This window comes from Suncus etruscus, chromosome 1, assembly GCF_024139225.1.
Source record: "Suncus etruscus isolate mSunEtr1 chromosome 1, mSunEtr1.pri.cur, whole genome shotgun sequence".
NCBI lineage: Eukaryota > Metazoa > Chordata > Mammalia > Eulipotyphla > Soricidae > Suncus > Suncus etruscus.
The window spans coordinates 112,857,862-112,875,433 of record NC_064848.1 but is presented as its reverse complement, the minus strand read 5'-3'; the positions used below and the strand labels follow the sequence as shown (position 1 = coordinate 112,875,433).

The window sequence follows — 17,572 nt, the reverse complement described above, 5'->3', positions numbered from 1 at the left end:
ATCAAATGGGTAATTGCTTATCGATTTACTTATTTATTTTGGTGTTTGACCATACCCAGTGATACTCTAGAATTATTCCTTGCTCTCGGATCAGGACTTATGAATTACTCCTGGTAATGCTTGGAGGATTCAACAGATTAGCCACCTGCAAGACTCCAGTCCTACCTGCTATATAATAACTTACTGTAGCCAACATTCTTAAATTAAACAGTCTTTTTGTTTTTGCTTTTTAGCCATATCCAGTGATGTGCAGGACTTGCTTCTAGCTTTGTGCTCGGGTATCACTTCTGGTAGGGATTATTTGGGGACAATATGTTGTGCTGGTGATGAAACCCAGGTCAGCTATATACAAAGCAAGCACCTTATCCATTATATTTTGTCCAGCCTCTCAATTTACACGGTCTGAAGTTCTGGGTTCTAATGTTTTAAGTGACAAGAATCTATTTCCATATGCATTTGTAAAAAGTGATGTATTTAAAAGTTTCTTATAGATCTAGTTTGCAAATCTTTTTTATTTTAGGTCTACTCTTTACAAGGTTACTAGTAGCTTATCAAAAGTTCTCATGTTGTAATAGTCACAGAATTTGGGGTTATGCTTGTAGGTAGATAAATACATATATATATAGGATTTGGTTTTGACTGATTACTTTGTTCTGTTTTGGCCATTATCCTTGAATTAGTATTTTAAATTAGTTTTAAAGTTAGAGGAGATCCTTAAAAGTTTTACATTTAATTGCCTTATTTTTGCTGAGATTATTTATTTCTTCAGGTCTTAAAATTAAAAATTCTTTCTCTGAGGTCTTTTGCATGATCTTTTCACATACAGTGTGTTTTAATATGAATTCATCTTATCAGGCTTACCTTATATTCTTCATAATATGTGTGGTTCTTTTTTGGGAGGGGGTTGGATTTGGGGAGGGCCACACTTGGTGGCACTCAGGGGTTATTCCTGGCTCTGTGCTCAGAAATTGCTCCTGGCTCGGGGGATCATATGGGATGCCAGGGATCAAAGCTATGTTCATCCTGGGTCAGCCTCGTGCAAGGCAAATGCCCTACCACTGTGCTACCACTTGGCCCCTGTTTAATACTTTTTTGTACTTTCAATTGCAAGAAAGCCAGAGTAGTGCTGTAGAAATAGCACAAACTCCCCAGACATTCTGAAGGAATTAGCTCTTAGTTACCCTACTAAGTGTCCTTGGACAGCTTTCTCTGTGTGCCTCGATTTTGAAATATCTGGATATAATAATTATATCTAACACAACAGGAACAGTGGAAGTTTCACTGAATGATTGATAGCACTTATTATTGGTGCTTTTTGATAATTTTCCAAGTATCAGGATATATTTTATAAGTAGACAGGAGGGTATCAACATATGTTGTTATTTTAATATTTTCAATTTTTTATTTTCCATTTTTTTCCAGTTCACAGTGGGAAAAACTACAGAAAGATGATACAGATCCAGGACAAGTAAAAGGTATTATAAATGATAAATTTACTGATGACTCTCCATTTATTAGTAGTAGTTGAGATACTAAAGTTTGTACTAAAGATATATTAATAGATTAGGAGAACTGGCTTGATAGTAGAAAGTCTGCCTTGAATGTGTGAGACCTTGGGTTCATTCCCCAGACCCACAAATGAATAATTAAGAATATGTTAGTAGGGGCCAGAGAGATATCACAGTAGTAGGGGATTTGCCTTATGTGCAGCTGATCCAGAATGGATGGTGGTTCAAATCTCAGTGGTCCCCTGTGCTTGCCAGGAGCAATTTCTGAGCACAAAGCCAACAGTTAACCCCTGAGCGCTGCTGGGTGGGATCCCAAAACTGAAAACCAAAAAATATATATATATATATGTTATTAAATTATGTTTAAAAAGAATTTTCTTTGTAAGCTGTAGAATTGTAGTATTTTAGTTGATTATTTAAGTGAAGCAGGTCTAATTTAATAGGAAATAAATTTTGAAATTTAACTTTTTTAAATTTTGGATTATGTGTGAAACCAAGCAGTTTAATATTTTTTTTTATTAATTCTGTGACCAGTTTTAGTATGTTTTTAATGATTTCTGTGAAAAAAAGATCCAATTCTATGTTAATCTAACTTAGAGACTAAATTTCAATTAGTCATATTGTTTTGTTTTGCTTTTGGGGCCACACCCCGTGACTCTCAGTGGTTATTCCTCCCTATGTGCTCAGAAATTGCTCTGGCAATAAGGGACGCCGCCATATGGGACGCCAGGGAATTGAACCACAGTCCGTCCTAGGCTAATGCTTGCAAGTCACACACCTTACCTCTAGCGCCACCGCTCTGGCCCAAGGTAGAGATAGATTTTTCTATACTGTTCTGATACAGAAGAATTAAAAGAACTTCAATGGATACTGTGTTACTTTGAAGTGGATATAGGATTTGGACTTCTGAGCAGAAAACACAAAAATAATAGAATGAGCAAATTAGATCTCTAACAATAATGTTCACCCCAATCACTCATTATCTTGCCAATATAAGCTCTGATTATTGGTTATTTTAAATGTAGAACATTGTACAGAATTCAAAAGATAAGTGAAGAAATCAGAAATACTTAAAATCTAATAGTAGTCTGTGAAATAATTTATTCTACAGGTCTCTCTGCATATACTCACGTGGAACTTCCCTATTACTCCAAGTTTATTTTAATTGCTGCATATCTTGCTTCATACAATCCAGCAAGAACTGATAAGAGATTCTTCCTTAAAGTAAGTATCTGACTTCTTTCACCTTATTTTTGAAGGTATCAGGGAATGCTTTAAAATTTTTCAATACTTATATATTTCTAAGGACAAGAGATGAGAATAAGAGATTGTTAATAAGAATGAAAATCAGAAATTCCTGAAAATCAGAAAACCTGAAATTTGGGAGAAGTACATTGTCTCACAGAAAAGTTTATGTATTGACTTTAGGTAGTAATTCTAGATTTAAAGAAGACTTAAAATGAAAAAGGAATTTATTGAGTCAGAATGTTAGATAGGACAGTGGGTACAGTGCTTCCCTTGTACATGGCTGGCCTGGATTTGATCCCCCGTTACGATATACCTAGAGTGATATACCAGGAGTGAGCCCTGATTACCACCAGTTTTTGCCCAAAAAGAAAGAAAAAGGAGATTTTTTTAATTTAAAAAAATTTTTTAATAAGTATCATCCCTTTATTTGTTGACGCTATTACAAAAACTGATTACATTAGCAACAAAGTGTATTCTTGAGTTGAAGTTGCAGTTACTTCTCAAAATGTTAAGTAAAACAGTGTACAACATCAGTAGTAAAATGTTATAACATATAACATAATTAAACATTTTTTTATTTTTACCATTTTTATTGAGGTACTGGTATTTATAGTAGTAAATTATACTTTTTATGCATATATCAATTCAACAGCAAATCACATGAAAGAAGAATAATTTTAATGGTGATAGCTCTTTGTGCTGAACACTGTTACTGTTCAGAACATTTAAACTTCTGTAGATACATTAGTTGGAGTTGGAGACATCCCGTCTAAAGTTGTCTTCTTTCTAAAAATAATACGGTTTGTACTCATTATTAAATGCTGTACTAAATCAAATAATTGCCTTTTCCCTGGCTATTTGAGATTAAAAATCACTTCTATTAACGCCCCTATTATTGAGTCCCAAGCACTCAACTAGATGTTTTAAACAATTACATGTTATGTGAACTGACAACCTGCGCAAAGGGATAAATAAGTCTATCTCTGCGAGTTTTCTTCTTATGACAATAGGCTGTAATGAATCAATATAATGAATTCTTTTAGGAAATATCACAATTTTATTTTAAAATCTTTTTTAACCTTCAAGAATAGTAATAGAATTATATTTTAGAATCTGACAGATGTAAATTAGTATGATTGTTTCATGTTTTGTGAAAGTGTCTTGTGAAGTATTTTTTTAATCTTAAAATTAATTTTCCTTAATTACAGCATCATGGGACAATTAAAAAAACCAACTTTCTAAAGAAACATGAAAAGGTATTTATATTTAATTTCTCTAATGAACAAGCATTAATTTAGGATAAAAAAAGCAAACTCAGAATTGTATGAGCCATTTGGATATAAGAAGTTATAATGTGGTATTTTGTTATTTTGGTTAGAAATAAAATTTATTGATAGCTTTTAGTAAATTAATAATTTTCTCTAGAATTTTTAATTGAAGACTTTCACTTGTCTTTTGGAAATGCTTATGAAAATGACATTGATGAAATAAAACAGATGAATTAAAAAATACTAAGCAGATTAGAGCATCCCTAAAATTAGGATTGCATATTAATAAGAAGATACAAGTTATAGACCAGTGATGATTGAAACTTAAGCCTCCAAACAAGTTGATTTTACCTAGTATGAGGAATTGGAAAGTTTTCGAAGTTAGAAGAACTAGGTGGTAGGGGTATGGACAAGATTGAAACTAGTTAAATGTTTATGACTCTTCAAATTCCTTGGGTTTTTTTTTGAACAGTACATAATTTGCTTCTCTTGGCCAAAGATGTGGAGGTTTGGAATAAGTTTAGCAGTATAGAAGCTGTGAGCTTTGTGCCGTTCTTAAAAGCAATTCTTTTCTTTCTTTCTTTTTATTTATTTATTTATTTATTTTTGGTTTTTGGGTCACACCCGGCAGCGCTCGGGTTACTCCTGGCTCTACGCTCAGAAATTGCTCCTGGCAGGCTCAGGGGACCATGTGGGATGCTGGGATTCAAACCACTGTCCTTCTGCATGCAAGCTAAAAGTTCTACCTCCGTGCTATCTCTCTGGCCCCTTAAAAGCAATTTTGCTTCAAAATTTATAGCATTTTCTCAAAACTTTATAAAGACAGTTTTGCCTGTTTTGTTACTATTGTTAAAAAGAAAGAAAAAAAAAACAAACAACCCTGTGGGTTAGTCTCTTTGTTGCTATTTTCTCTAGCTTTGTGTGGGAATCAGGGGATCCTTCATTCAGGGACCCACACTAGTGCATGTGTGGTTCCTTCTAAGCACTGTAAGGTCTCCAAGTATAACCCACTGCAATTGAGCTAGGAGTAGCTCCAGCACATGGCCCCAAATAAAATAAAACAGCCCAGTAGCAGTGAGTGCTGTTCAGTACAAATCTGGGTGACTTGTGGGTTTTTTCCTTTGACAATATAAATCAGGAGCCACTTGAAGAAAATGTTAAAAGAGATCATGATTAAATCAGAAAAAAATATTTTAACCTAGAAATTGCAAAATATATTTTTAGTATTCTTAGGGAACTATATTCAATATAAACTATTCATTATTGGGATTTTTTTTTTTTATAGTACAGGAAGTCTGTATAGTATATGGATGAAAACCTATGTTCCTTTTTTTTCCACAGACAAGCAGTCATCTCCTCGGACCAAAACAGTTTCCTCTAGACAGATTATTAGCGATATTATATAGTATTGTGGACAGTCGAGTTCTTCCAACAGCAAATATTTTTTCCCAGGTAAATTTAATGCTAATTTATATCTGATATTATTTTTATGGAATTTTTCAACTATATTATTGATAGACTCCTGTCATTTATATTTTTGGTGATCATGTAGCACTATTTTAAGAAATGAATAAAAACAAAAACATAATTAAAAAAACAAATGAACAATATAGTTAATAAATAATTTAAAGTTCCATATTTAGAATACTTAATGGTATTTTTAAATTTGCATATACTTATAGGTATAGCTTGGTGAGAAAATGTGGTATTTCTAAGTTTTTCCTTTTTTAAATTACGTCATTAAATGGTACTATTTTTCTGAAAAGTAATTTCTTGATTAAATGACTAAATTATATAGGTATAATTTAGTGAAAAGGGAATTAAAAATCTAACATTCTATAGTAGTCTTTTTCCTCCTATGTTATCTACTTACTCTTTTTAAAGATCCAGAGCAGGTAGAGCACTTGCTTGTATGCACCTGTCTCAGGTTCTGTCCCCAGAATTCCAGTTGGTCCCCAAGCATCACCAGGAATAATTTCTGAGTGCAGAGCCAGGAGTAACCCCTGAGTATCACTGGGTGTGGCCCCAAAACCTAAACAAACCACAAAAATAAGAAGGGGATAAATTTTCTAGAATGATCATATTTTGCACTAGATGGCAGCCTTGCCCACGCTAACCTAGGACAGACAGTGGTTCTATCCCCCAGCATTCCATATGTTCCCCCAAGCCAGGAGCAATTTCTGAGCTCATAGCTAGGAGTAACTTCTGAGTGTCACCAGGTGTGGCCCAAAAACAAAAACAAAAAAAACAAACAAAAAAAAATTATGATTACATTTACTATTTTGTAGTCCATTATTAAACTATGTAAATGGCTAGTTAGGTTGTATTGGCAGTCTAATTCAGTTCATATCTGTACCTTTTTTGTTTCCAAATATTTTTAAATGGTGTTTAAAATAAAGTTTTAATCGCACTTCGCCATTTATTAGTAACTTTCAAAACCAGCACATTTTGAGGTGATTTGCCCATGCAAAATTAGGAGGAAAAACTGCTGTTAATGTTTTTTAAACTAAAGAACTGAGCCTCAGAAAGGTTTAATAATTCCAGTAGGAATTATTCATTTTGGAATGAAGTTTAAGGAAGGTGAGCTTGTTTCTTTGTTTGTTTGTTTGTTTTGGGGTCACACCCAGTGGTGCTCAGGGGTTACTCATGGCTTAATAATTCCAGTAGGAATTATTCATTTTGGAATGAAGTTTAAGGAAGGTGAGCTTGTTTCTTTGTTTGTTTGTTTTGGGGTCACACCCAGTGGTGCTCAGGGGTTACTCATGGCTCTCTTGCTCAGGGGACCATATAGGATGCTGGGATTGAACTTGAATTTGTCCCGGGTCATCTGTGTGCAAGTCAAACACCCTACCGCTGTGCTATTGCTCCAGACCCTTATCCAAATACATCTAAGCAGAGTAGGAAGGTTTTTCCCATTATATGTGATTATGTTTCTATGGTTTTCCAATTTATCACAAGAGGATAATACTTTTTTTCCTTTTTGGAAAATTTATAATTTATGCATTTAAATGAGGATGCTGAGGCTGAAGAGATAATTCAAAGGACTAGAGCATGAGCCTTGTATCTGTATGACCTTGAGTATGGTTCTTGAGACCACATAGTCCCCCCAAGCACTACAGAACTCAAGTAATGCTCAGATAGCTGATATTGCTGGGAGAAGCCTTTTCTGGCTGCAAATTTAGGAACTCTTCCCATGTCCCTCATCTTACCCCCTCCTCACAAAATGAAAAAAAATGTTGTAAGTAATTGGCTTGATTAAAGAAAGCCTAAAGTCAAGTGGTTTTGGGAAGATCATTTAGGGCCCAGTGGTCCTCAAACTATGGCCCGCGGGCCACATATTGTATTTGTATCCTGTTTTGTTTCTTCATTGCAAAATAAGATATATGCAGTGTGCATAAGAATTCGTTCATAAGTTTTGTTTTTACTATAGTCAGACCCTCTAATGGTCTGAGGGACAGTGAACTGGCCCCCTGTTTAAAAAGTTTGAGGACCCCTGATAGGCATTCTGCTCATCAGTTGTACTCTTTAATAAAAATTAAAGAAAATTAATTTCTGAATATACAAATAATACAGATGTTGCTATTTGTGAATAACAGTCTAATAGACTATAAATGAATGTTAAGCTGTACTACTAGAGTAGAGAGATCACTTATGGATTGGTCAGGATATGAGGGAACTGGTCAGAACGGAATGATTTGATTTTAAAAATCTTTCCAATTTATACAGTTGAAGTGTATGTATTATTTAAAAATGAGGAAATGAGTCAATATAAAGGGATGTTCTCCTTGTGTCTTATTTACAAGAATAGAGTTCACAATATAAGAACAGTATAGTATAGTCAAAGGTGTGAGAACGAGAATACAAGGTACATTTGTGACTAAACTACCAGTTCAGTTGAAATTGGTCAGTTTAGGGTTTCTTAGTGGTACCTCTTCATGTTCCTAGTGTTTCATCATTGTCCTTGTGATTTACTAGGAGTAACACTGTTCCCATCAGGCATCACACCTACTTTAGCTACTTTACATAGGATTCAATAGTTGTACTCTTTGGAACTTATGACGTATTGTCACATAATGCCTATTTTAATCTTTGAAAAGAAACATCTAGGGCTTCTGAAAGATCTTCCCAGCTTGAGTTGTAAAATTTATCATAGAAACAAATAAAATAAAAGAGGAAGTTGCTGGTATGGAGTTAATTATAGATAAAATTTAATGCCTATAATGAAATTAATCAAAGTTGACTCAAAAACTCTCTTTAATTTTGAATAGTTTAATCATTTTAACTTCACAAACTTCTGAAATTCTTTTTTGACCCAAACAACCTGAAAAACCATCTCTTTATGATCCAAATGATAAATTGTGAATATTTAAAGCATTGCTTTAATGAGTTTTTTGGTTGTTACTTAAAGAAAATGCTTCACATAGTTGATATAGTTGATCTTAATACATTTGTTTCCAGATAAATGAGAGAAAAGTTATTGAAAAAATGTGAAGAAAAAATTAAAAATTAAATTGAAGGAAAGAAAAAAATACAGTAGAAACCACATTTGTGGAAATTATTGTATCTCCAATGAAATTATTAATAAAGTGGCAGAAGCTTTAGTAAGCTCTTAACTGTAAACTGCCCATTCTGTTAAATTGGTGTATTACTTTAGGAATTACAGCATTAAATAAGTGAAGTTGCCCAGAAATTCAAAGTCCTGTTACTGATACTATGACTTTTAGAGACATGTACTCAACTGCAAGGCCTCCTGGAAGAAGGAAAATGTGGGGGGATGGTGCCTATATTCAAAAGCCCTGGTGATTTCATCCCCCAAATTGGTGTACCTAAAGTGTGGTGAGATTAGAGTCTTTGAAGGGACTCTAATCCCTCTATGAGGGTCAGTGATGATGAGGCAGGGCTATTGGGAAACTGTTATTCTGGGTGACGGAGGCAGCAAGAGCAAACATGGCTTCCATAGGACAGGGATATGGGCCACCCTCTTCACCTGAGTTGGCCAGCTTCCTGATGCTTGGTTTGGTGTACCTATAATCTTTCACAGCTCAGTTTACATCTTGTTTGAGAAGAGTCTTAACTGGATTTTTTCACATTCATTTGATGGGATATCATTTTTTATTTGTGATACAAAGAAATTTCATGTGATGGGCGGATGAATAGATATTAAGTCATTGTAATGAGTTGACATTTATGTTTTCTTGGTCATAATATCTAAGAAAATAGTATCTGATGAATGTTTTTAAATATAAAATATGGCACAAATTGCGTCAAAAGGGATAATTCTGGTCCAGAAGATAGTACAGGAAAGGCACCTACCTGCTCGTCTAGGACAGACCCAGACCAGGATTTGGTTCAACAAGCTTCTACCAGGAGAGATCCCTGAATTTAGAACTAGGAGTAAAACTCTGGATGTTTTGCTGGGTGTTGTCCCCTAAACATGAGTGTTTTTCTCACTTTTTTTTATTTAAATTTCTGTTGACTCAGTCATCTTTTTTGTCTTTTAGTTATGTGTGAAAACTACACTTTACCTCTAGGAATAGTAAAAATTGTATTAAACCTATGCATCCCTGGTTTTAGGGGGTGGGAGGATAGGATTATTACATGTTTTTTTAAGTTCAGGGCTGCTCCCAGCTCCACCCAGAGAACCCTCTGCTGCTGGTAATCAGATCTGGGTTTCCTGTATATGCTAATCATGTATTTTAACCCCTTGATCTGCCTTTCGGATCCTGCATACATACATCTCTCCCCATTCCCCACCCCCTTTTGTGGGGAGTGGTGTTGAGCCACACCATCCATGCTCAGGACTTAATCCTGGTTCTGCACTCATGGCTCACTTCTGGCAGGGCTTGGGGGACAAATGGGGTGGTGAGAATCAAACCTAGGAGGCGGGGAAAATCCGCGAAAGTACACCGGCCCAGTGGGGCTCAGCTGTGAAAGACTGTGAGTGTGACCTGTCTATGTCTGTCTACTGTCCTCTTGCGTGAAACTCTTGCGAGTGGGGCAAAAAGAGGCTCAGAGGAGCACGGCCGCTCCGCTTCGCTACGCGGCCGTGCACTCTTTCTAAGGAAAGAACTCCATTGCAACAAGAAGGAAAAATCACACTAAGAACGGCGCTATATCACAGAAGCAAACATTTCTCTCTGGACTGTCTTCTCTGTTGCATGCTCGGGCCTAAGATTTGACCCAGTGTGAGGCTTCATCCACGGAGGACTCCCCTCCCTTAGAGGCAAGTCAGCCCATCCAGAAAGGGAGGAGCCAGAGGAGTGTACTGCCTACATCATATAGACAATGAATACCACCACAACACGTAGAAAAACCCACAATACAAGTGTGACAATGGGGAAACAACGCAGGCCAGCATCAGACATAGAGAATGAAGATGACAATTCTGAGGACCAGATAATGACTGAACAACTAATCAACCTCTCAGATAAGGACTTTAGACTAGCAATATGGAAGGTGCTCAACAGACTCCAAGAAACCATGGATCGAGTTGAACAGAACACTAATAAGAACCAAGAAAATATGAAGGCAGAAATGACAAAACTCCAAACTGAAATAACATGTCAACTAACAGGACTGAAAAAGTCAGTAAACGAAGTGAATGACAAAATGGATAAGCTCTGGGACAGGGTATCAGAAGCTGAGAATAGACTTGGTGCTGTGGAAGATGAGATACATAACAATTCCATACAGCAGGAGAGATTGGACAAAAAACTTAAAGCAAATGAGCAGACAATGGAAAAATTAGTCAAAGAATGGGAACAGACGAAAATAGAAGTCTATGATAAGATCAACAGAAACAACTTAAGAATCATTGGAGTCCCAGAGACCCAGGAAGAAAATTTCCAGGAAGAATCAATGGTCAAGAACATCATTAAAGAGAAACTTCCAGAGCTAAAGAATATATGTGATCAAATCCTGCATGCCCGAAGAGTACCAACCAAAAGAGACCCCAGAAAAACCACCCCAAGACACATCCTAGTCACAATGACAAATCCCACAGATAGAGACAGAATTCTGAAAACAGCAAGATCAAAAGGGGAAATCATGTTCAAGCAAGCTTCCCTGAGATTTACAGCAGACCTGTCACCAGAAACGCTCAATGCCAGAAAGCAGTGGTGGGATATTGTGACAAGACTGAATGAAATGAATGCTTCACCCAGAATACTATACCCAGCAAAACTCACTTTCCGGTTTGATGGAAGAATACATGGTTTCACAGACAAAAAACAGCTCAGAAACTTCACAGACACAAAACCAGTCTTAAGAGAAAAACTGAAAGACCTAATCTAAGACAAGACTACCCAAAAGACACACCAAATTTTGAAATAAAGATGGCGTTAAATCCCAGGACAATTCTTTCTCTCAACGTCAATGGACTAAATGCACCAGTTAAGAGACACAGAGTGGCTAAATGGATCAAAAAACTCAATCCAACCTTCTGCTGCCTACAAGAAACGCACCTGAATAGTCAGAACAAACATAGACTCAAAATAAAAGGCTGGAGAAAAGTTATCCAAGCAAACAACACCCATAAAAAAGCTGTAGTGGCCATACTAATATCAGATAATGCAAACTTTATACTCAGGAAGGTTGTAAGGGACAAAGACGGACATTTTATATTAATCAAGGGGTACGTAGAGCAGGAAGAATTCACTCTCCTAAACATATATGCACCGAATGAGGGGCCAGCAAAATATTTAATACAACTGTTGACAAATCTGAAAAATAATATCAACAACAACACAATAATTGTGGGGGACCTTAACACGGCCTTGTCAACACTGGACAGGTCAACCAGACTGAAACCCAACAAGAATATACTAGACCTGAGGAGAGAAATGGAAGAAAGAGGCCTAGTGGATATATATAGGACACTCCATCCCCAGAAACCTGGATACACATTCTTCTCCAATGTACATGGGACATTCTCCAGGATAGACTACATGCTGGCACATAAAACATACCTCCATAAGATCAAGAGAATAGAAATTTTGCAGACTACCTTCGCTGACCACAAGGCTCTGAAATTATTTGTGAACTCCAAAGGGACTCAGAAGAAACACTTTAACACCTGGAAGTTAAACAGCCTCATGCTCAATAACCAGTGGGTCCGAGATGAAATCAAGGAGGAAATAAAAAGGTTCCTGGAAACAAATGACAATAAAGACACAAACTCTCAGAACCTATGGGACACAGCAAAAGCAGTACTGAGAGGAAAATTTATAGCTTTGCAAGCACACATCAGGAAGGAAGAAGGAGCTTACCTGAGTAGCTTAATGACACAGCTAATAGAACTAGAAAATGCTCAACAAAAGGACCCAAGAATAGGAAGACAGAAGGAAATAACAAAGCTGAGAGCAGAAATCAACGAAGTGGAAACTCAAAAAACAATCCGAAAGATCAACGAAAGCAGAAGTTGGTTCTTTGAAAAAATAAACAAGATTGATAGACCACTGGCAAACCTAACAAAGAAAGAGAGAGAGAGAAACTTGATAACTCGTATCAGGAATGAAAAAGGAGAGATCACTACTGATATGACAGAGATTCAAAGGGTAATCAGAAACTACTTTGAAAAACTCTACGCCACTAAAAATGAGAACCTGGAAGAAATGGATAAATTCTTGGACTCTTATAATCTTCCACGGTTGAAGGAAGAGGATGTAGCATATCTAAACACCCCCATCACCATTGATGAAATTAAAACAGTAATCAAATGTCTGCCGAAAAACAAAAGCCCAGGTCCAGATGGATTCACTAATGAATTCTATCAAACTTTCCAAGAGGAACTACTGCCAATCTTGGCAAGACTCTTTCATGAAATTGAACAAACAGAAACACTTCCAAATAGCTTTTATGAAGCCAACATCACCTTGATACCTAAACCAGACAGAGACGCTACCAAAAAAGAAAATTACAGACCAATATCACTGATGAATGCAGATGCAAAGATCCTCAACAAAATCCTGGCAAATAGGATTCAATGCCTCGTTAAGAAGATAATCCACTACGATCAAGTAGGTTTCATCCCAGGAATGCAAGGCTGGTTTAACATCCGTAAATCTATCAACATAATACACAACATCAATAACAAGAAAAATAAAAACCACATGATCATATCAATAGATGCAGAGAAAGCATTTGACAAGGTCCAACACCCATTCTTGATCAAAACTCTCAGCAAGATGGGAATGGAGGGAACCTTTCTCAATATAGTGAAGGCCATCTACCACAAGCCAGTGGCAAATATTATCCTCAATGGAGAAAAACTAAAAGCCTTCCCTCTAAATTCTGGCACAAGACAAGGCTGTCCTCTCTCACCACTCCTATTCAACATAGCACTGGAAGTACTTGCTATAGCGATTAGGCAAGAAAAGGATATCAAGGGAATCCAGATAGGAAAGGAAGAAGTCAAGCTCTCACTGTTTGCAGATGACATGATACTCTACTTAGAAAACCCTAAAGACTCTATCAAAAAGCTTCTAGAAACAATAGACTCATATAGCAAGGTGGCAGGCTACAAAATTAACACACAAAAATCAATGGCCTTTCTATATACCAATAGTAATAAGGATGAAATGGACATTAAGAAAACAACCCCATTCACAATAGTACCACACAAACTCAAATATCTTGGAATCAACTTGACTAAATATGTGAAGGACCTATACAAAGAAAACTATAAAACTCTGCTCCAAGAAATAAGAGAGGACACACGGAAATGGAAACACATACCCTGCTCATGGATAGGCAGGAGTAACATCATCAAAATGTCAATACTCCCCAAGGCATTATACAGATTTAATGCCATCCCTCTAAAGATACCCATGACATTCTTCAAAGAAGTGGATCAGACACTTTTGAAATTCATTTGGAACAATAAACACCCTCGAATAGCTAAAGCAATCATTGGGAAAAAGAATATGGGAGGAATTACTTTTCCCAACTTTAAACTGTACTACAAAGCAACAGTTATCAAAACAGCATGGTATTGGAATAAGGATAGGTCCTCAGATCAGTGGAATAGGCTTGAATACTCAGAAAATGTTCCCCAGAGATACAACCATCTAATTTTTGATAAAGGAGCAGGAAATCCTAAATGGAGCAGGGAAAGCCTCTTCAACAAGTGGTGTTGGCACAATTGGATAGCCACTTGCAAAAAATTAAACTTAGACCCCCAGCTAACATCATGTACAAAGGTAAAATCCAAATGGATTAAAGACCTCGATATCAGCCCCAAAACCATAAGATATATAGAACAGCACATAGGCAAAACACTACAGGACATTACAGGCATCTTCAAGGAGGAAACTGCACTCTCCAAGCAAGTGAAAGCAGAGATTAACAGATGGGAATATATTAAGCTGAGAAGCTTCTGCACCTCAAAGGAAATAGTGCCCAGGATACAAGAGCCACCCACTGAGTGGGAGAAACTGTTCACCCAATACCCATCAGATAAGGGGCTAATCTCCAAAATATACAAGGCACTGACAGAACTTTACAAGAAAAAAACATCTAACCCCATCAAAAAATGGGGAGAAGAAATGAACAGACACTTTGACAAAGAAGAAATACGCATGGCCAAAAGACACATGAAAAAATGTTCCACATCACTAATCATCAGGGAGATGCAAATCAAAACAACGATGAGATACCACCTCACACCCCAGAGAATGGCACACATCACAAAGAATGAGAATAAACAGTGTTGGCGGGGATGTGGAGAGAAAGGAACTCTTATCCACTGCTGGTGGGAATGCTGTCTAGTTCAACCTTTATGGAAAGCGATATGGAGATTCCTCCAAAAACTGGAAATCGAGCTCCCATACGATCCAGCTATACCACTCCTAGGAATATACCCTAGGAACACAAAAATACAATACAAAAACCCCTTCCTTACACCTATATTCATTGCAGCTCTATTTACCATAGCAAGACTCTGGAAACAACCAAGATGCCCTTCAACAGACGAATGGCTAAAGAAACTGTGGTACATATACACAATGGAATATTATGCAGCTGTCAGGAGAGATGAAGTCATGAAATTTTCCTATACATGGATGTACATGGAATCTATTATGCTGAGTGAAATAAGTCAGAGAGAGAGAGAAAAACGCAGAATGGTCTCACTCATCTATGGGTTTTAAGAAAAATGAAAGACACCCTTGTAATAATAATTTTCAGACACAAAAGAGAAAAGAGCTGGAAGTTCCAGCTCACCTCAGGAAGCTCACCACAAAGAGTGATGAGTTTAGTTAGAGAAATAACTACATTTTGAACTGTCCTAATATTGAGAATGTATGAGGGAAATGTAGAGCCTGTTTAGGGTACAGGCGGGGGTTGGGTGGGGAGGAGGGAGATTTGGGACTTGGGTGATGGGAATGTTGCACTGGTGATGGGTGGTGTTCCTTTTATGACTGAAACCCAAACACAATCATGTATGTAATCAAGGTGTTTAAATAAAAAAAAAAAAAAAAAAGAATCAAACCTAGGTTGGCTGCATACAAGGCAAGCAGTTTACCGGCTGTGCTATTTGGCCTTCACAGTTTGAATTTTTTTAAGTTGAAAAAAACAATACTTTTGTATTGAATATACTTATTTGACATGAACGCTAGATGGCAGTATTGTCACAGTTTCATTTCAATGTGGCTAGAAATTTTTAGCCAGGAAAACCTCTGTAAGTCTACTATTTGGAGATAGCATTTATCATACTGTTTTATTTGAATAAAAATTAAGTTGAAGAAATGTAATGATGAATGTGTATGCATGCACATATCCATGAGCTTTTATGAATATGAGTTAAATTGATAGGAAATTGTTTTTGTATGCTGGAGAAAATAACCTAGGGCCTCAGACACTAATTATTGTATTTTATGAGTACTTTCTACCAGAAGTAAATTGGTTTTTATTGACTCTATAATGTCCATATGAGACATCTAAATGTAAATTATTTTAAAATGTAAATATTTTCTATTGGATCTACATGTACTGTTAAAGTTCTGATTCCCTACCACCCCACATCATATTATCTCTCTAACACCACCAGAGGTCACTACTGAGAACAGAATAGCTCCTGAGTACCTCTGGGTGTGGCTCTAACACAGCCCCTTTCTAACATAGGGCCCCCAAACCAAAGGATTTATTTTGTAGTAGTTCTCATTTTTATAGATTTATTTACCAGTTATGTATTTTTTAAAAAATAACTTCTCACTTGTGTCAGATTGTTCAAGTATGGTATTCTATATTGTTCTAACATTTGCTTGAAGTAGAAGTATTTCTGTAGTAAAGTTAAAATATACTAGTTTATAATAACTACCATGACAATGTTAATAAGTGAGAGAAGTAAAATGCCTGTCTGAAATACAGGCAGGCAGGGGGTGGGTAGAGGGAGATGTGATGTACTGGTGGTGGAAATATTGCACTGGAGAAAGGGATGTTCTTTTGGTGACTGAATTCCAACTACAGTAATATTTGTAGTCATTGTTTAAATAAAATAAAATTAAAAAAATAATTTAAGTAATAAATATTCAGTGTTTTAACTTCTTTCTTTTAGTATACTGTACTTATCTTCACATTATTTATTTAATAATAAAATTCCAAATTAAAAAATACTAGTGTAAAGAATTTTAGTTTTTAAACTGAGAATTAGTTATTTCATTGTTATAAGAAGCAGTGCTCTCTGAATTAATATTAAGGGAACAACTGGGAGATAAGAGAGAGAAGCCGGTTTTTGGTTGGTTAGTTGTTTTGATTTTGTTTTGGTTTTGGGATCACATCCCTCTGTCCCCTCTTCATGTATTGGGGATCATATAGGACACTGGGGATGGAACTGGGGTTAGCTGCAATATAATTATAAGTAATTTACAGTTAGTTATGTTTATTGGTAGATCTCAAACAATCCTTTGTTAAGAATTAAAACTTAAAAAGTTAAATGCTTACATATAAAAATATTTTATTAAAATCATAGTTTTTATCTTTTTGTATATATTTCAGACAACTTTTATTTCTTTTTAGTGAAAAGTACTTTAATCAAGTTAACTTATACAATTCCCGTACCTAAAAATTTAGTTCCTATATTATAGTTATCATTTTCTTTCTCTACAGAACATAATTGCATTTATCACATGCTAGTCATATACCACCAGAGATCAGAGTTGATCAAATATCTAGTGCATGTATGGGTTAGTTAAGAATCCTAAAATATGGGCCCGGAGAGATAGCACAGCGGTGTTTGCCTTGCAAGCAGCTGATCCAGGACAAAGGTGGTTGGTTCGAATCCCAGTGTCCCATATGGTCTCTGTGCCTGCCAGGAGCTATTTCTGAGCAGACAGCCAGGAGTAACCCCTGAGCACCGCCGGGTGTGACCCAAAAACCAAAAAAAAAAAAAAAAAAAAAAAAATCCTAAAATATAGCTATATGTCATTGATGAAAATTGGTTTGAACGTGAAGTTCATCTTTATAAACGAACAGAAGACACATTTATTATAATTCTCTGGTTTTCTTGTGCAATTTCTTTCTGCTTCATTTAGCTTATTCCAGTATTTCAGT

General features: G+C 36.1%; 1 protein-coding gene across 1 annotated transcript in view; it reads left to right on the top strand.

Annotated features, from left to right (window-relative positions):
• Nucleotides 1-17,572, top strand: part of ORC5 (origin recognition complex subunit 5) — a 64,892-nt gene that overhangs the window by 30,546 nt on the left and 16,774 nt on the right. The window contains exons 9-12 of the mRNA XM_049783402.1: nt 1,423-1,475; nt 2,620-2,732; nt 3,965-4,012; nt 5,366-5,476. Of these exons, the coding sequence (XP_049639359.1) occupies nt 1,423-1,475; nt 2,620-2,732; nt 3,965-4,012; nt 5,366-5,476 (325 nt within the window). The remainder of the gene's footprint in view (nt 1-1,422; nt 1,476-2,619; nt 2,733-3,964; nt 4,013-5,365; nt 5,477-17,572) is intronic.